We start from the raw sequence: 20,577 nt of genomic DNA, 5'->3' as shown, positions 1-20,577 counted from the left end.
CGCCGACGCTCGGTGATAGACGCCCGGTGGAAGTGCTGGCAGCAGCTGAGGTTACCAGACAGGAGGATCCAGGTCCCCTGCAGCTCTGCGGAGGATATGAATCTTTGTCTCATAGTCAGACCTCTATTTGAGGTCTGATTAGAAGACAACCTTAAATTATAAGACGAGGGGTATTTTCAGAGCATTTGCTCTGGGAAAAAACCTTGTCTTATACTCGAGCAAATACGGTATATTGTAAATCTTAATGCATACTATGTAATAGATCATGGTTTGTTCCCTGTGAATATATTCTTTACGCTGTTATGGAGAAGTCGGCGTGCTTTCCAAATGATATATACCGTAGGTAGTTACATTTGTATAGCAAGCAGTTAAGGAAAGTGGAAATCATCTACTGCTATTTAGGTGGCTTAATGTATAGATTCCAGATCATTCTCCGTTTACAGCACCACCCTGCGCTTCTACAATTGTTTGTGGCCAAGAGTTTCTAACGGGTCACAATATATTACTGAAGAGAATGTAATGATCCCTGTTTGAGAGGGATGAAGATGCCAAGGATTTTCATGTCCGATAGCACTTAATAATAATTAGGGCTGAAACAACTAATCGATAAAATCGATAATAATTGATTATGAAAATCGTTGGCAACGAATTTCATAATCTATTAATCATATCGATTTTTATCGATTATAAAAAGAGGTTTTTTTTCAGAGCAAATGCTCTGAAAAACTACTCTCCTTATAATAATCCTATCTCAAACAGAGATCTGATTATAACACCGGAATCCAGATCCCCCGCAACGCTGCAGGGGACCTGGATTCTCCTCACTGTCGGCCGGTCTCTCACTTCTGTCTCTCTCCCCCCTCCCATACACCCCTCTGACTCCTCCCCCTCCCATACATCACTCTGCCTCTCTCCCGGCTCCGTTACTGACAAGGACTTTCACTGCAGCTTCATAGAAGCCACAGTGTAAGTGAAGGGCAGTAATGGAGTCTGTCTGTGCGATGCAGACACTCACAGGCTGACAGAGAATCATCCTCTCTATCAGCTGGTGGGGGTCTGCATCGCACAGACAGCCTCCGTTACTGTCAGTAACGGAGCCGGGTAGAGAGGCAGAGCGGTGTATGGGAGGGGGGAGGAGTCAGAGGGGTGTATGGGAGCCACCCTCCCATACACCACTGTGGCTCCTCCCCCTCCCATACGCCACTCTGCCTCTCTAACAGGCTCCCTGGTGTCTAGTGAAGATCCGTTGCTGACAGGAGGCAGAGTGGAGTATGGGAGGGGGAGGAGGCAGAGTTGAGTATGGGAGGGGGAGGAGGCAGAGTGGAGTATGGGAGGGGGAGGAGGCAGAGTGGAGTATAGGAGGGGGAGGAGCCAGAGTGGAGTATGGGAGGGGGAGGAGCCAAAGTTGTGTATGGGTGAGTTATAGTGGTGTATGGGGGTATTATGATTAAAATAATCGTTAGTTGCAGCCCTAATAATAATAATAACAAATAGAGCTTAAACATGAAAAACAACACAGACGCAAGGGTTCAGCTTGTAGTCGTCGCTCTCCTTCCCTCTCCATGGCTGCCACGGTTCTTGTCCACGTTGGCAGCGCAGCCGGGTCTCTCCTACTCACTCGATCTTCCTTGCTCTCTTCCTGGCTTCTTGCAGCAGTTAGACGATAATTCAAGGCTATAGGCTGCTCATCTTCTCTAATCAGGAGTCCTTAGTTAATTTCCTTTAGTACCGTTTATTGGGCCAACGAAAAAAGAAAATAAGATGTAAAGTTACTTACGTTTTCAGAACTTCGGTTCCTCGAATGGATGGCCGACAATCAGGACAATACTATTACTTTTATAAGGAATACTAAATTTGGCATGCGATGAAAATCTAAATCTTTTCAGTTTTAGTATTTATGTAAAGATTCCTAGGTTAATTAGCCCGCAATGCTTTGTTACCTTTTATTAACAGCAGTGATTTAAAGCTGAGATTGAGCAATTAGCAGAGACCTGCGGTGTTCTGCGCATGTAAAGCGCTTCAGACACCTGCTGACTGAGAACTGTTTCTGCATTATTGATGTAACTGGGAAATAATCACTTGAGCGGATATTTAGAATAGCATTATATATTTTAAGAATATATGCATACATATATATATAATTTTATTCTTGGACATACTGAATACCGGTAACACATGGAATGCTGGGACAAATGTGAGCTGCAAATGATAAATATGTCTTTAAATAAAATATATAAATATGTAAAAACCTTACCAGAAGAGTGGAAGCTGGTATAGCTGCAAAGGGCGGGGTGGTGGTAGGGGAAATTATATATTAATGCCTCTAGGTTTTAAACGGGGCATCTTTCAAGCTCGCATAGATGTGATGGGCAAGTGTCCATATATTTTTTTCTTTTTGGTCGCATAGAGTACTCATAGAGTATATTTCAATTAATATTAAAATGAATAATATTACCGTATTTGCTCGATTATAAGTCGACCCCCCCAAAATCTGAATATTAATTTAGGAAAAAAAGAAAAAGCCTGAATATAAGACGACCCTATAGGAAAAAAGTTTTACCGGTAAATGTTAATTCATGTAAACTATGACATTTTTAAATAAAAGCTATGATTGAGAAAAATATTTTTTTGTTTTTATTTCCTTGTATTTTCCAACCTGCCCCCCAGTTACGCACATCTGCCCCCAGGCTTCCCACTCCAATATGGCACTGTGGCCCATGATATGCCTTTTAACCCTCTATATGCCACTGTGCCCCATGATATGCCTTTTAACCCCCTATGTGCCACTCTGCCTCCAGAAATGCCTTATACCCCTATATGGCACTCTGTCATTTAGGGGGTTAAAAAGCATATTATGGGGCAGAGTGGCATATAGGGAGGTATAAGGCATTTCAGGAGGCCGAGTGGCGTTCAGGGGGTTAAAAGGCATTTCATAGAGCACTCTGCCTCCAGAAATGCCCTATGCCCCCATTTAACACCCCACACCCCACACACACTTACCGGTGCTTCCAATTTCCTGCTGTATGCCGGGGCAACAGTCTTCCTTCTGTCTCTAATCCCCCCCCCGCCCCACACACACTTACCGGTGCTTCCAATTTCCTGCTGTATACCGGGGCAGCGGGTTGACGTCCACGCGATCCGCGTAGACAACTTCCGCTGCAGCTGGAAGGAGATGTGGCTAGCAGCGGGGGTTGTCTGCGTCCATCACGCAGACCTTCCCCGGCTGTCAGAGATCAGAGTTCCCCGTACCGGCACCGGACGTCAACCCGCTGCCCCGGTATACAGCAGGAAATTGGAAGCACCGGTAAGTGTGTGTGGGGTGGGAGTGTTAAATGGGTGGGAGACAGAAGGATCCAGGTCCCCTGCAGCGGTGCGGGGGATCTGGATCTTAGTCTCATAGTCAGAGCTATATTTGAGGTCTGATTATAAGACGACCTCGATTAGAAGACGAGGGGTATTTTTCAGAGCATTTGCACTGAAAAAAACCTAGTCTTATAATCGAGCAAATACAGTATGTAAAAACGTCTCTGCTTACATTAGCCATAGTGAAATAAGGCAACGAAATGATCCGTTTCTATGTAATGCCAAGCCATTCATGTAATGGTTTATAAAATAAATTAGAATGTTCATATTCTGACACTTTCCCCCATATTTCAAGGATCAATTGCAGTTAGAAAGAGTGACGTTTCTAGTAAAAGAAGAATAAATGATGTGGTTGATGGGGTAAAAGCCATTGACAGCGTATGTAATCTTAAATGATACAGCTTACTAAATGCTACTCATGTGCGTCCCTTGATTAATGGAATAACATAAATCATATGACTATCTATGTTTGACATACTGTAAAGCAGAATATAAAAGACAAAATATTTCCAGGAGAAATGATCCCGCCACGCGCACATAGTCAGTATAATGTGTTCACTGGCGGTAAAACCAGGGCCGTAGGAAGGGTGAGGCGAGTGAGGGGGCGCACAGCCACCCGATCAGCAGCATGCAGGGCTGATAGGGGAGATCGCAATCCCCCTCTAACAGGCCCAGCGTTAGGGAGCACGAGGTCTGTCACTTCAGACCTCTGCATCAATAACCGACGCATAGTGATTAGGGAGCACTAAAGCGGAGATCTGAAATGACAGACCTTGTTGCCCCTTGTTTGCGCATGCTCTTCTCATCACTCTAGCCTTGGGGAAACATCTGATCGCACAGTTTTATGTTCAAGTGTTCATCGTATTTCAGTGCAGCAGAATTTTTGGCACTGTATCCGTTTCTGATGATCATAGTCGTGCATTCAAAAAAAATGCTCTACATAGAATGTAAAAGAAAACTTTTAAAGCAGTGCTGTGTTCTCCAGCCCCCCCCCCCCCCCCGAAAATGTGTTGAAGCTGCAGAAATTCTAATTGTGACATCATGTAAATGAAACAAAGGTGTCCGTCTGGGGCCACATAAAATGCTGGAAGTTATAAAAAGTACCGCACAGGTTAAATTCTGCTACTAACCAAATAAAATCAGGATCTGACTTATCAAAAATACTAACTTTTCAGCTCGACTACTAAACTAAAGCCATTCTAGAGTGTAATAGATTTTAGGTGAAGCACAATGGGGGTAATCGTCTAAAGTGGAGGAATCCCATTTAATTGTACCACGTTTTAGCCAGTTCACTTGAAATGCTCTTTGTATGTAACACTCTTTATGTGTAACGCTAATGTGATCCGTTCTACTCTACAAACAATTAAACGTGTAGTAGGTTAACAGCAGCTTTTATCTGCATATGATAGCTGAAAAGCCCCTTTATATTTCCGTGGTGCCCCCTTTGCAAATGGATGGGTGGATTGTACAGAATCTCCGTGCGTGCGTTTGCCTTTTTTCATTGCGGGGCATTTGATCGAACACATCACCTGACAAGACGCCCTACATGCCCGGAAAATGTTTCGTTGATTTCAAATGGAGAAATTCCATGTCGCTGATTGGCTGCTTCAAGCAGCCAATTGATAATGAGAATCATAAAGGAGGTGGGCGGCAGCTGTTCTGGAGCTGCAGCTTCTCCCTAAGCTAAGATGCTTTAATACATTCTTAAGGCATCCTGGGACATTAAACTGGCCCTTTAATGCTAGCTAGATAGCTGACTTTTCTATTATACGGGGGAAAATAAATCAAAAGCATTAACCCCTTGCCTGCCATTTCTTTTTATTCAATTTTTCTTCCCCCTGGAACATAAATGATTGAAATGGAACACGCGGCATACTTTGATTTTCTCGATGGGAATTTCTGCCGCCTGTTCTTGTGATTTATGTAGGACGTAGGCACCTTTCGTTTGGATTCTGTTTCTTTACTTAATCTCCCAGGGGTGCCCTTTGATGCTTGGTGACTCATTCAGTTTGTGAGCTCAGCATCATGTCTTTAATTTATTTATTTTTTCCTAATATAATTCTCTTTCTAAATCATCATCTTTATTGTTCCTTCAAGGTTCCCTTCATTACGTTGGGTGATTAGCATTTGCTGGCTCGCGCTTCTCGGTGCAGCAGTGCGGCAATTGAGTGGCGTTGCTTGCATCAGCTGTAACGCGTACGGTTTTAGAGAAGGATCGAGTATTGGTTGTAATGCAGTTTATTGAAGGAACCTTCCCTGGAATCTGGAGTAGCTGTGGCCACGTTTCTTTATTTGGTTTTCACGATTAGGTTTTCACGAAAATGAACTTTTTATGGGATGCACCAAATGTATAGTTTCCCAGGCGCAGGTGTAGATAACGTAATTTTATAAGATTGCTACAAATCTTATACGATAATGTGACCAGAATAATCGTGTTACCTCAAAGCGACGAACCCTGCAAATCTTATTTGGCTTTGTCCGACTAATAAACCGCGTGATATTTGCAAGTTGCACCAAAGCCAAAAAGTTTTCTTTACGTTTGAACCATGGTTATAGCGGCTAAAAAAAAATTAGAGGAAAATAGAACGGAAAAGAATACGGCTTGTTTTCACTTATCGCTTTCTCAACGATTGCAATTTATGGAGAAAACAAATGCTTTTATGATTCATTAACATATGTCAGACATTTCCAAATGCCACTGAGACATTTTAAAATGAAGCTCTTTGTGCAGTTGCAGCACCTTGAACTCCGCCAGTTTATGGTTATTGTTACAAGAACATCTGCTTTCAACACTTGAAATCTATATCAGAATGTGCTTGCTCAGACGAACGTGTGTTTTATTATATGGTGCGCTTCATGGCTTCGTTCTCCTAGTATTTTTTAATTGTTTCCCCCCGTGTAGCCCATCACACTTGCTAGGTCATTTTAATACTAAAAATCTATTTCATTTTATTTTTTTATATAAAAAAAAAAACTCCCGCCTTTTTTTTTATGTTTAGTGTCCTTTAAGTATAGGGTTAATGTAAGTGCCACATCTGTTCTATTCTGTGATCTTTAACTCTTCTTACGATATCCATTGTCACTGACATTTTCTTTGTGACTTCTCCAAATTTGTCACCAGTCACCACTTCACATGTGAAGTGAGCTCTTATGTTATAACGTGTAGATCATGGGATATATTTATTTTTATAGTATATATATATATATATATATATATATATATATATATATATATATATCGCTGCAGCACCCAATCATGTCACTGTGTGGCGCTGTCTTCAGCAGCCTACCAGTCATTTGCCAGATGTCCATGCCTGCCTGAGACCTACGTTGGTAGATAGCTAATGTCCTCCAGTGGCCTTCAAAATAATCTTGGATGGAAATGTCCTCAGTTGGCCTTTTAAATTATATTGAACGTTCATCATGTTATTACATTATTTTGTTCTATACAAATTAACCAAAATTATTTGCTGTCTATAAATCTGCTTGCATAAAATGAGTACTACTGAAACCCTGTGCCACTGGAAAAAGTTAAAATTTCAGTGTTTTTCATGTTTTATTTTATTTTTCAAAGAGATTAACATGCCTTACTGATTTGTTTTCCTAGAGATCTTCTTCAGACCTTAACAGAAGAAGAACTGCACACTCTAGAGCGAAACCTCTGCATATCACAAGATAAAGAGTTCCCAACCAGCTCAGACCCTGAAGTGCCCTCTGCCATCTCTCCCGTCTTAGCGACTGCCTTACCAACCGAAGAGCCACTGACGGCAAAGGCTGAAAGCACAGAGGTAGAACTTGCCTGCTCTATGCAGTATGATGAACAAGAGCTAGAGCAAATTAATATGATGGTTCATAGAGTAGGTGATGAGATGTCTTCTTTACTGTCTCCACCAAGTGTCTGCCAGTCTCCTGCTCACCGGGGCAATTCTAGCACAGAGGCCTCCCCATGCAAACGCCCCATAAATAACCTCAATGACGAGGAGGATAGAGTATTTTTCATGGAAGACCTTGATGGAACAGGTGACCATCTGGCCAGGCAGAGATCCAACGAAAATACACTTACGTGGGTCAACACCAATTGTTATAACCCTAAACGGTCACCTCCATCCCAAGACCGTGTTGTAGCAAATGAGGAGGCTGAAAGTAGTGATTCCATGAAAGACTTTGAAAGTGATTTAAGCAATAACAATATCATTGATGGAAGTAAAATACAGATGGCTAGCACTTCCTTCCAGAACTCTTGTAGCTGTTTGGAGGCTACAGAGTCACAGTTATACGTCAATGGCTGGGATGTGAATGGGGAAGATGCGGAAGCTGCAGAACTTATAGCCCATAGGACTGGTGGAATGAAGATCTCTGCCACTGTAATATTTAACCCCAAATCACTTGCAAATTCACTGTCACCAGAGACCTCACCAAATCTATCCAGCACCCGCGTTCCTGTTGAATCTGATCCGTTGACAAGTGCGGCAGAGAATGAGTCCCAGAAGATCAGCATGGCTGCCACAAATTGTTTAATTAATTCATGCGTGTGCTGTGGGAGCTGCGAAGAGTCCAGAGAGGACAGCTTAGAAGGCCGGAGAAATATGCAGTCTCCGGGTAAAGTTATAAATACTTCTTACAGCTTAATTAAGTCCAAAGAAATGGGACACTTAGAAAGGCCAGACTGTGCAATGTCTGCCAAGGAGGCATTAAAACTGGAAAGCTCTCCCGTTTTGTTGTTGGAGAAGGATACAGTTGGACAGGAGCAAAGGCTTTCCAAATCCAAGTGCCTGGCACACAACTCAGGTTCACAACTAGGAACAGACAGCGAGTCCGTAGAGCCTGTGGGTGTCTCAACCCCTCTGGTGAAGCAAGAACCCAAACAGCCTGCGAGCGAATTCAAAGAGAGACAGTCCGAAAGAAGAGAGGAGCCGGCCTCAGATGAAACCCCAAAGGAGAATATTAAAACTACTACTAGGTAACTCTTGGTAACTTGAATTTTGTCCCCTTACGGCTGAATCACATTGAACATAGAAACGTTTCAGATTTATTTTTCCGTTTGTATGACAGAAACCTATCCGTTCCCGCTCATCAATGCCTGTTTATCAGTGTAACTTATTAGTGCCCGCTTGTTTGTGTCACAGGGATCTATGACGTTTCTAATTTTGGGGTTTAGGTTTGGAAATATTGAAATTTGGAGAGCATCTTTTAGTGAACCACCTACACTAAAGAGACATGCTAGAATAACTATGGAGAGGAAAACCTGTTCTAGGTATCCTATAAGAACATCTTTGTATATTGGAGAAAAATGCAGAAACTTTTAAAATTAGTATGTTATTTAATATCTTTTTTGTGGGAGAAGCCATCCTTTTTTTTTTTTCTTTTTTAACTAGACGTAAAAAAAATCTTCTTTTTAACACACATTTGTATTACGAAATGTCACACACTAAAAATATCAATGTAAGTTTGATATTGTTATTGTGTTGGTAATGATTATGTGATTTGTGGTGGGCATCAGTGTTTTATGGGACTTTTTAACTAAAGAGCCACCTCTTGAGAAAAAAAAACAGAAAACCCCTCCATTGTGGATGTTTGCTTTCATAGTTAATTGCAAACACAACACAGATTTAAATAAAACATTGTTAAAGTGTGGCACAGTTGTTGGCATCCTTTTTATTACCGCTCTTGCCACGATAACAGCTCTGTGTCTCCTATAATGCCTGATGAGGTTGGAGAATACATGGCAAGGGATCTGAGACCTCTCCTCCATACAGAATTACTCCAAATCCTTTCAGGGGACTAGGATGGCCATGGCTCTATTTTGAGTTTATCTCACCATAGTACCCTATCTCATTTGAAGCCCCATTAGCGTCTGGCAAACTGAAGTAGGCTAAGTTTAGTGGGGTTTCACGCTGTTGGTTTGTGTTTGCGTGAGTGATCACAAACTGTGCCGAAGCAAAAAGAGATGTTTTCATTCATACACATGGCATCAGAAGGTAATAAGTAGTAAGTACATAATAATCCTGGAAGACTACTTACGCTACAGTATTGCGTATGTCGTATTTATTGTAGACGGCTGTGTGCCGTTACCCAAATGGCCTGTAATAAGAGAGTAACATTCCTTTTAGGCGCCTCGGCATTAAGGAGGAGCTGTTGCTGTAGTTGTTTTTATCATCATTTTATTGATTTCACTTACTTTAGCTTTCTGTTTCTAAATTGGTGTCATTGCTTTGGAGATATTTAAGCCTAACAAAAGTATCTAATGATTTGCTGTCTGCGAAGGTCCCTTCTCCCTGCTAATATTTCTGAGTCTCTCTGCTGCTTTTGATACTGGTAATCACCACTTTCTTCTATACGTATAAGAGATACAGTTTTCTCCTGGATCTCATCATTTTTATCTTATCGTTCTTTCTTTGTCACTTTCTCTGGCAAGACTTCCACCCGTTCTTCACCCATAAAATCCCTTGTTCATTCCCTTATCTCCTCCTCATCTATAACCAAATTCTTCTGGTTTGCAATCCTCGGCTCCTCTGCAATCTGTCCCGAGTGCTGTGTCTCGAGTGATCCTCCTTACATGACGCTCTTTTTCTGCTTCCTCGCTCTGTGAAATCCTTCATTGGCTCCAGATCACTGCAAGAATTCACTTTAAGATCTTTCTACTAACATATAAAGCCCTCCATGACACTGCTCCTCCATACATTTCTGCCATCATAAAAAAATGACTCCCCTACTTGATCTTTACCTTCCTCCGATGGAGTAAGGCTCTCTTCCTCGTTTATCACCTCTTCCTTTTCTCGCTTACAAGACTTCACTCGCGCTGCCCCCGGACCTCTGAAACTTACATCCACCAACCTTCATCTTTCGAAAGGAATATTAGGGAGGAAGAGTGGCATATAGGGGGCTAAAAGTAAAATCAAGGAGGTAGAGTGGTATATAGGGGGGTATAAGGCATATCTGGGAGACAGAGTGGCATATAGGGGGTTAAAAGTAAAATCAGGGAGGTAGAGTGGTATATAGGGGGTATAAGGCATATCTGGGAGGCAAAGTGGCATATAGGGGGTTAAAAGTAAAATCAGGGAGGTAGAGTGGTATATAGGGGGTATAATGCATACCTGGGAGGCAAAGTGGCATATAGGGGGTTAAAAGTAAAATCAGGGAGGTAGAGTGGTATATAGGGGGTATAAGGCATATCTGGGAGGCAGAGTGGCATATATAGGGGGTTAAAAGTAAAATCAGGGAGGTAGAGTGGTATATAGGGGGTATAGGGCATATCTGGGAGGCAAAGTGGCATATAGGGGGTTAAAAGTAAAATCAGGGAGGTAGAGTGGTATATAGGGGGTATAAGGCAAATCTGGGAGGCAGAGTGGCATATAGGGGGTTAAAAAGAACATCAGGAAGGCAGAGTGGCATATAGGGGGTTAAAAAGAATATCAGGAAGGCAGAGTGGCATATAGGGGGTATATGGCATTTCTGGGGGGCAGAGTGGCATATAAGGGGGGGTATAAGGCATATCTGGGGGGCAGGTTGGCAAATAAAAGGAAATAAAAACAAAAACAATGAGTCCTCTAAGCTCACGGAACTTCATCCTTTTTGTTTCTGAGTGTTGGCCAAATAAAAGGTATCAACTTCGACTAATCTAATACAGCCGTATACTTCTTTATTATCCGTCTTAAAAAGGAAGAGACGCAGATGGTGGAAGTTAAATAGTGCATTTTGATTTATTGTTAATGGATGTGTTTCCGTGTAAAGTCCTTCTGTTCCGTTGTATAAAAACCCGCGGTAATCTAAGCGCACGAGGTCCTTCCAGTCGGCGGCTCGGTAATTCTTGCAGATCGGCTGAGAAGTATTCCTCGCTGCGTCCCGCTCTCATTTTGTTGTCAATTTGTTACCGCTGTGCCTTTCATGTTTCTGTTCCTCGTGACTCATTGTATTTCCATATTCTTGTTTTCAGTTCTCAGGACGGCATGCGCGATTCTCCCCTCAACTCCATCTCCAGCAGTGACTATGAGAGTGTTTCTGTCACTACGTGTAGTATCTCCAGCATATGTACACTGAGGTAATGATGCCGTCTCGCTGTCACACGGGGCATCCTTCTAAAACACACAGTAACAGCATTTTCTCCAGCCTTCTCACTCTGATTGAGACGTCGCGATGTGACAGCAACAACTCTCCCCCCTCCAGTGCATGTTTCACAAACAAATCACCCTTTTCTCTGCTCTCAAATGTGTTGAAATATTTTCCGTGTGTTTTAACGTCCCTGGTGCGCAGGAGACGCGGTGAGAAATTGTTTGCCGTTTTACACGTTTCTCAGCATTCTTCTTGTCGGTTTAGTACCATCTTCCATTTAAAGGGCCAGTGTAGCCTTAATACATTTTTTCTTAGAATATTGTTGTCCAGCTGGAGGCCCGCGCTCCAGATGTAACCCTACAACGTCTCACTTCTCTCATGGTTCCTGGTTCTTCCTTCTCGCTCCTACCTACAGGGAAAAGTTTTACATAATTACATAGGCTGAATAAAGACATGCAGTCATCGAGTTCAAGGTAGGATGTAAATGAAGGCTGCTTTAAATTAGCTGGGTTTTTTTTTTGGTTTTTTTACTCCTCTTGCATTAAAAGTTGGTGCCCTAAGTAGAACTATCTGTATGCATCCTAGGTCTTGCCCAAAGCCCATGGGGGCGTCATATTGGTAAATTTAACAGCATCCGGGCCCGATCATTTAAAGGGACAGAGCCACACAGCGCCGCTGAGCATTCCCCGTAGAAACACTCTGTGGAGCACTGGGAAAGGGTCTTCCATTTTTTTTTATGTAAAAGTTAAGATTACCAAGAAAAACTGACCTTGCAGAGAGTATTTGCCCAGGAACCAAGAGATTCTTGTAATTCCTGTTTAATAACGTATCTTTATTAATGTATATCACTATTTGTAGGCCATCTTGTTCTTCTATGTTCCGCACTTTCCTGATGCATGGTTAAATCTTTAAGTTAAATGTATACGTTTTCCATTGTGGCAGCACCAGGAGACCAAAGGATCGTCACCCATATACGTAAAGAATCAGCAGACACTGTAGAGGGATCTTCGCAAAGCTTCCCTAACCTAAAACCAGCTTCAAACGATTCGAATATTCACACTCTGCTGCCTACTCTCCCTCTCCATCTCCGTTCTCTCCTTCATCTCTTCCTAACAGATTGATATTATTGATCGTACCTCCCATTAACTGCTGACAGCTATCACTGATGACCTTCCTGGTTTTAATGACTAAAAGGCATCTGTTCTTCATCTTCATCTTTTTTTACCGTTGTTCTCCCTCTCTTTAATTCCTTCCCTGTAGTTATTGCTATCGTAGCGCCCTCAGTAACCAAACGCTGCGCTGTTATGTGATGATTACGTTGGAAAATTTGATAATTCACATTAATTCCAGGATTCTACGCCTTCAAGAAAAGATTCACAAGTGGATTAAATTCCTGGAAAGCAGTTTATGCTGTTAATGCAAAAACTCTGCTGTCCTTGTATTTAAGATGCTAGAATTAATAGCGTTTTGTAGCATCTTAAATTAATGAACTGATTTTGGGCCATTTTAACCTTCTTTCTTTATACTAATTGTCTTGGTTGACTGACATTAATATCTATTTATTTATAATATAAAACAATAATTGTGGTCGTCAGCAGGTTCTATGAACTTGTCTCGTGCCAAGGAGGTGTTCATGTCTTTGTGGTTATCTACATACATACGCTTACTTATGTAGCGCCAGCAGATTCCGTAGCACTGCACATGTGAGCTTACAATCTAGTCGAGGGGGAAGTGAAACTGTAGGAGAGAACGGCTTGGGTGGGAATGAGAGGTTGTTTGGTTGGCTTGGACAGGTTGCTGGCTGAGAGTGTTATGAGGGAAGGATTTACGCTTCTCGAAAGAGGTTGGTTTTCAGAGTTTTTTTGAGGTGGGAAGTTAATAGGGAGTTGTAGTAATCCAGATGGGATATCACATGGGAGTGGATAAGTATTTTTTTGTCGGTTTTTTTGGGCGGGATTTGGGAGATGTTTTTCAGGTGAAGGGGCAGAATTGGCATATTCGCCACTGGCGCCCTGTGCTCTTCACAGATGAAAGGTCACACTGAGCACATGTGACAGACGTGACAGAGTCTGGAGACGCCGTGGAGAACGTTCTGCTGTCTGCAACATCCTCCAGCATGACCGGTTTGGCGGTGGGTCAGTAATAGTGTGGGGTGGCATTTCTTTGGGGGGCCGCACAGCCCTCCATGTGCTTGCCAGAGGTAGCCTGACTGCCATTAGGTACCGAGATGAGATCCTCAGACCCCTTGTGAGACCATATGCTGGTGCGGTTGGCCCTGGGTTCCTCCTAATGCAAGACAATGCTAGACCTCATGTGGCTGGAGTGTGTCAGCAGTTCCTGCACGAGGAAGGCATTGATGCTATGGACTGGCCTGCCCGTTCCCCAGACCTGAATCCGATTGAGCACATCTGGGACATCATGTTTCGCGCCATCCACCAACGCCACGTTGCACCACAGACTGTCCAGGAGTTGGCGGATGCTTTAGTCCACGTCTGAGAGGACATCCCTCAGGAGACCATCCGCAACCTCATCAGGAGCATGCCCAGGGAGATCATACGGGCACGTGGAGGCCACACACACTACTGAGCCTCATTGTGACTTGTTTTAAGTACATTACATTAACGTTGGATCAGCCTGTAGTGTGGTTTTCCATTTTGATTTTGAGTGTGACTTAATATCCAGACCTCCATGGGTTGATAAATTTGATTTCCATTGAGAATTTTTGTGGGATTTTGTTGTCAGCACATTCAACTATGTAAAGACGAAAGTATGTCATACGATTAGTTCATTCATTCAGATCTAGGATGTGAAATCTTAGTGTTCCCTTTAATTTTTGGAGCAGTGTATATGTATATATGTATGTATGTATATAGATAGATAGATGTATATATCCCAAGAATGGAAGACTCGCTCTAATCCATAAGTTTACTTGCTCGGTGCTGATCCTCGACCACAAATAGACATCCATAGAAGAGATAGAAAAAATCCATAGAAACGTCTATGACCTAAACTAGGTGCTGCTATTTTTTCTATGTATGTATATATGTATGTGTGTATATACATACAGAAGTGAGACCCGGGCTTATGATGTTTTAGGAATTGCCGAAAATCAGATGCTTTAATCACCTTTATTCTTTTGGAAGACTAGTGGGCAGATTAGGCTGTTGCTTGGAAAGTCTGTCAAGTTCTTAAAGTAACTATGTAGTTGTAGTAACTCCTTTACTGGTACGTAATCTTTTTTTATTTCCGCTGTCAAAGTGATTTGGGATTTTGTAATGTCACTAGTTGTTGTAACATTGATTTTAGGATTAGCCATCGATAATAAATATACATCTTTCCTAGCCTTGAGTAATATTGGAAAATCATTTATTAGTCTTTAAGTTAAATACTGTACTGAGATTGAAGGCATAAACCCTGGAATGTCTGGGAAATTGGCCTGGCTGTTAGCTGTTCGTCAAATATCTATATTTTTTATTTATTATTATTATTATTAGGGTTTTCAGTAGCATTTGCATGCACAGTGCCCAAATCAGTGCCCTGGACTGTGGAATCTGTAGTTATAATTTAGGATCCCTGCCATTAGCAGCATGTTTAGTGGAAAACAGATGACAGCTCTTGCAAATACTTAACACCCTGGGGTATGATGTCATAACGCAAAGTCTAAAACCTTTGAAACATGCGCAGGATTGTTAGACGGGAATAGATATGCGACCTTCTGCCTGTTCCACGAGACCATAGGGGCAAGGGGTTGAGATCTCCTGATCATCTTAGGACTTGTAGCTGCTCCCCGAGTCACAACTGACCCCTTAAATATGAATAAAATATACAACATTATCTTCTTCACTGGGGCAAAGTGAAGAAGATGATCTCTGTGTAACAACCAGTGGTTCCTACCGGACCATTCCTGTGAAACACCAAATTTCCAAACTTTACTTAACAAAAATCAAAATTTTAAGTTTTAAAATTCTTTCCCAGTCGTCTGCGTAACTATATCTTCCATTCATTTATGGGAATGTTTTTATTTCATTTTGCGTCTCAGTCCGCTGTGTCAGGTTGTTGACGGCTGCGGTTCCTGTTGGCTCTCTCGGTTAGTTGATGCTGATCTCGCTCTCCGGCACCGAAGCTGTTAAGTCTAAAATGATCAGCCAAAGACGTTTTGGTGGTTCGAGAGCCTCCAAGTAATTTTGATGGTCTCTGGGCCAAGGAAGAGAGATGTGTTATTGTAAAGCAATCTAGCAGAACAGAATCTTATCTCAAAGTTGTCATAGCCTGTCCGCAGTAATCACAGCTCAGGTAAGGTTATCTGTCAGGGTTGTTAGGATTTGAAAGAAATGCGTATCGGCTTCATCCTTGAGAATGTAAGTGCGGCGCCCTTCAATCCGGAGCTCCTTTGATATCTGACGGGGAACCCTTGTGGCTGTCTGAAAGAGTTATGTTTTTTTTTCTTTTCTTGTCTCGTACGGCAGCGTGAGGACCAGTTCCTTCTCATCAGATGACATTGATCAGGAAGAGATTCAGCTGGCTCTTCGGGCTGCAAAAATTGCTTCCAGACAAAAGATCAGATCTCGTTTCCACAGCAGTAATGACCTCATTCACAGGCTCTTTGTCTGCATCTCAGGTGCATTTTTTATCTGTAGGATTCATCAATGTTTGGTGTTGATCTTGAGGATGCTTCTAAAGGGGTTATTGTTACCATCGCAGGTTTTAGCATAACTATAAATTGATTTATGGAAACTCCCTTTAGCCTGTCTTATATTACATTGCAGATCCAGAGAGCAGGAGGGTAAGCTGGTTAGATACAAAGAATGTGACAGCAGATAAGAACCATTCAGCCCATCTAGTCTGCCCGTCTTTTCTCATCAAACTTTGATCAGTCCTTGATCTTGTCTTAGATTGAGGATACTTTTATGCCTATCCCATGCATGTTTAAATGTCCTCGCTGTATTAGTCTCTACCACTTCTTCTGGGATGCAGATGTCCTCCTCCTCCATAAACTTCTCTCCTACACGTTTAGTCATTTTATGAATTAGGTAGTCGGACAAAAGCGTTCCAAACTTCTAAATCTAAAAAAATTGATATGATTAAAAAAAATGGCAGACTGATGAGTACAGAAGTACAAAAACATATAACTGGTAAATGACTGTCTGAACGCTGTCCATCAGCGCCCCATACTCACCAGATCTGCCCCTAGGGCGGTTAAGGGCTGAAAGGATGATATTACTTAAAGGCTAGCTTTTACCCTAAACATATCTCTTAATACTTGAGATAATTAAAAAGCTGAGAGGAAAGCAGGTTTATTGTTGGCTGCTCCTTTATATAGCTATTGTTTTTTTTTATACTTTTAGCCCCACTTTCCAGGGAAGCCCGGGAAATCTGCGCATGTTACTAACATGTCCATATATCTACAGGTGTGGCTGATCAGCTGCAGACAAACTATGCAAGTGACTTACGAAGTATCTTGAAGACTTTGTTTGAAGTCATGGCCACCAAGCAAGAAACAGATGACAAAGGGAAACAAAATAAAGGTAAAGTCGGGATGTCCCTAAATCTAGAATTAGTGCAATATTGGTGCTTTCTGGGTTAAGATAATCGAAAGGGCTGAGATTCTCTTGATTAAAGCCCCCTCCCCCATGGAGTTAAAGGTCCAAGGTGGATTCTGAGTCCTTCCTGCCACTCATTTAATAAAGCCGTCCTTGTAATGCATGACTGTAAACTTTTAACACATCGTTTGTCATGATCTTTTGATTGATGTAAAGTTATTGTGATAGTTACTCTTTGTTATGCGCATGAGGAGTGAGAACTTTCTTCCCTGTCCCGCAGTCAGTCAGGGTTTGAGGAACGCCACGCTGGAGGATTGCGTTCTCTGCCAGGAAACCATCTCTTCTTCAGAACTGGCTGCGAAAGCTCGAGATGGAGAATTTGAAGGTATTAGAATCTGACTAACATGATGACAACAGAGAGATGCGTAGAAAAATAACTGAAAGAGGATCTGCAACTTTTGCCAAATGCTACATTTTAATTCTGTACACTAAACGAGCCCATCTGCCAGTGTTTACAGATTAAAATAAGCAATATGTTTGAAATAAAACTCAATTTACATTTGTTCTATACATCTCAACTACCTTCTCCCAAACTAAGCATTATCATCCCTACACGCGAACTTCTCTCTGCCGTATGGTTAAGCTACTGGCTGTTTTTGATTGGTTGAGGCAAACGGTGTAAGGGGGTTTTAGAAGTCCAGAGAGAAGTTCAGTATAGGCGCAGTATAGCAAAAACTGACATATCATCCACTTTAATAAGATCATTCCCTTTGTTGCGAGGACAGGGTTGGGGTTTTGATATTTACCAGAACCCCAATACAAAACGTTACATGTTTTAAAAACTTGTTTCTAAGCGTTTGGCACATACATCCTTAAACCATAGAAGGTACATCATAGCAGCTCATACATTAATTACATGCGATATGATACAGAGAATAAAAATGTCAGGGGTGGTCTGACGTCACCAGGCAGTCTTGGAGCATGGACAGAAAAGAGCAAGTACAAACAGCATAGAAAAAGAGACAAAAGGGATCCTTTCAGCAAAAAAAGTGTACCCACTTGGCAGATAGCGAACTTATATGCAAATATATCCTACACCAAGGTGACTGGAGTAAAGCTTATTAAAGGGGCGATAGATAAATTCCCCATTATTTCCCTTCTTGTTGAACAGATCCCCCTGACTGGGTTCCAGACGAGGCCTGCAGTTTTTGCACCGCTTGCAAAGCTCCCTTTACGGTCATACGCAGAAAACACCACTGTCGGAGCTGTGGCAAGGTAATCGTTTACGCTCCTTTGTTAATTTTATTAATTATTGTAACAGGGTGGCAAATATACCATGAGCCCGAGACGATACATTAATATCTACACACAGAATCCAATATTATTAAGCTGTGATTATCCCAGTGATGTCGTATCAGACTTCTCAGGCTTTAAAAGTTCCAGACAACAATCGTACACGTAATTTATGTTTCAGAATATAAGATTCATTACAACAGACTTTTTTGTGAGCTGCTCAATGTGTAGCTTCGTTGGATGTGACTACATATTATCACATTGATGTGGGACAATCTAAAAATGCATTAAAAGGAGCAGCAATATAACAGCGATCCTTGCTCCTCACTGTATTAATTACTTTTAGAGTGCTGCTTCATTTAGGCTTTCGTTGTCGAACAGCCTTCTACAGGGCTAGGACTAGGGCAACATCATTAACAAGCAAATTAGTGCTGGGTTGACCTATACAGCAAAATCCCCGTACTAATTATTACTGAATATACTGCAAGGAGCTGTGTAAGTAATACATGGGTTTTGGTGTTTGAGAGGATTTCTCTGATGATAAGTTTTGAGACAACATACAAGTCGTACCGTGACATACAGGAGCTGACAGCATGATCTTGCTGTGATTTCTGCATCTGCAAAACAGCGATGTTTACCAGAATAATAGTCATCGAATGACCCTGCTTCTCCTTGTCAGCAGCCACTTGCTGCATAACTTGGCGGGCTTTGATTGATGGCATTGGTAGTATATGGTGGGACTTATTGTCCTCTGTAGTGCTTGGTGATTGTGTGAGTTATACCCTCGGGTTTGCCCGCTTACAGGTGGTAACATGATCACTTAGCACACCGGCTCTTATTGTTTAATTTTTGGGGATTTTTACATATTGTCCTGATGAGGACCCATGAGGTTAAAGGGTCGAAACATTTAATGTTTTTTGGGCTTGTGTTCCTTTTGGAGAAGTTCGTTGTATAACATATTAGACAGAAGCCTATGCTTGTAGTTTAAATAGTGCAGGTTGATACGTGTAGCTCCTTTTAATGTATAGCAGGTGCATGCTTTCTGTTACAATGTTTCCTCTCCCAGAGAAATGTTTTCAGAAGACTCCAGTCTGTCGCACTTGGCCGACTTCCACCACTCCGTTCCTCCCTGGTGTCTTATCTTGCCTTTGCAGTGGCTGCCCTGTCTGATGACACACTTTAAATAATCATGGCCGTCTGCCTTGCTGCTGATTGATTTCTCTCATTTGTCACCTGCGCATGGCTACACTTCACCCGACTGCCACCTCATTCTAATAGCACTTTTCTCTCTCCTATAGATCTTTTGTTCCCGTTGCTCTTCCCATTCGGCTCCGTTGCCACGATACGGACAGATGAAACCTGTGCGAGTTTGTACACACTGTTACATGTTCCACGTCACCCCTTTCTACAGTGACAGAGCTACCATCTGACACCGATTGCCGGACCTCCACCAGGTCATGCATTGCATTCAATCTAGGCCAAGTATTACAAATGATGGAAAAAAAACTGATTGGATGATGTGACACCGTGCAGGGAGCATGTGGGCTTTAATTTAAACATTAATGTTTGTACAGAGAGTTTTTTTGATTGCGTTTTCCGAAGCTGCTAAAGGGATAAGTTGTCTTCAGTCTCTGTGTCACTAAAGTCTTCCAGAAGACCTGGCTCCACTAAAACACAGAAGCAACCTACTTCATGGAGAAAATAGGGCTATCAGAATTTATTTTCAGCGTATCACTGCTTACCTTAAGCATTAAAAACTGATTGATTGTAGCCTCTCCCACCGCCACGTCTCTGCACTTCCAACCTGCTCGGAATTGTGTAGCCAGCGCACTTTCGTTTGTATAACGTCAGACTTCTGATGCTTTGTGTAAGATTCATTAGTTATTGGCAAAGGGTAAAACTTGATGGTAAGGTGGGAGACCATGCAGTCAGATTTGGGATTTATATTTTTTTATTGTCTGTTTTAATCTCAGCAATAATTTAGAAACTTAGAACACATTGGAAACAGAGCTATCTCTTGGGTTCTTAGTCCTACTTGTTCGCCGAAGGTCAAATGGGTGAACTCAATAACCTCATAAGCATGTTATGGCACTTAAACACAAGAGGAATCATTGTAATCAAAGCAAGTGGGTTCCACTGTATTATTTTAATTTCCTTTGCTTTTAAGCCATATTCCTTTTTATTGTAGCTCCATATGGGCAATAAACCACAAGTGATGCCCTAGAAGATTGAGTATGTTGCAGTAAACTAACCATCATATTAGTGGGGGGGGTCACAGAGGTCCAAGAAGCATTGCTAAAAGAAAATATTTTATAGTTATAAGTACAGCCAA

The 20,577-nt window shown here is 42.0% G+C and overlaps 1 protein-coding gene across 2 annotated transcripts in view; it reads left to right on the top strand.

The window, feature by feature from the left end:
- Window positions 1-20,006, top strand: part of ZFYVE28 (zinc finger FYVE-type containing 28) — a 101,631-nt gene extending 81,625 nt beyond the window's left edge. Inside the window, exons 8-14 of one of the 2 annotated variants that reach the window (XM_053458205.1) lie at window positions 6,971-8,323; window positions 11,297-11,401; window positions 15,879-16,030; window positions 16,821-16,937; window positions 17,233-17,337; window positions 18,124-18,227; window positions 19,544-20,006. In XM_053458205.1, coding sequence (XP_053314180.1) covers window positions 6,971-8,323; window positions 11,297-11,401; window positions 15,879-16,030; window positions 16,821-16,937; window positions 17,233-17,337; window positions 18,124-18,227; window positions 19,544-19,675 — 2,068 coding nt within the window. In that variant the 3' untranslated portion in view covers window positions 19,676-20,006. The remainder of the gene's footprint in view (window positions 1-6,970; window positions 8,324-11,296; window positions 11,402-15,878; window positions 16,031-16,820; window positions 16,938-17,232; window positions 17,338-18,123; window positions 18,228-19,543) is intronic. The other variant, XM_053458206.1, reaches the window with a different exon arrangement.
- Window positions 20,007-20,577: the final 571 nt, after the last annotated feature.

The sequence above is a fragment of the Spea bombifrons genome, chromosome 1, assembly GCF_027358695.1.
Source record: "Spea bombifrons isolate aSpeBom1 chromosome 1, aSpeBom1.2.pri, whole genome shotgun sequence".
In the NCBI taxonomy this organism is placed as follows: domain Eukaryota; kingdom Metazoa; phylum Chordata; class Amphibia; order Anura; family Pelobatidae; genus Spea; species Spea bombifrons.
Note: the sequence above shows the minus strand (reverse complement) of the source record. Positions and strands in the feature narration are given on the sequence as shown.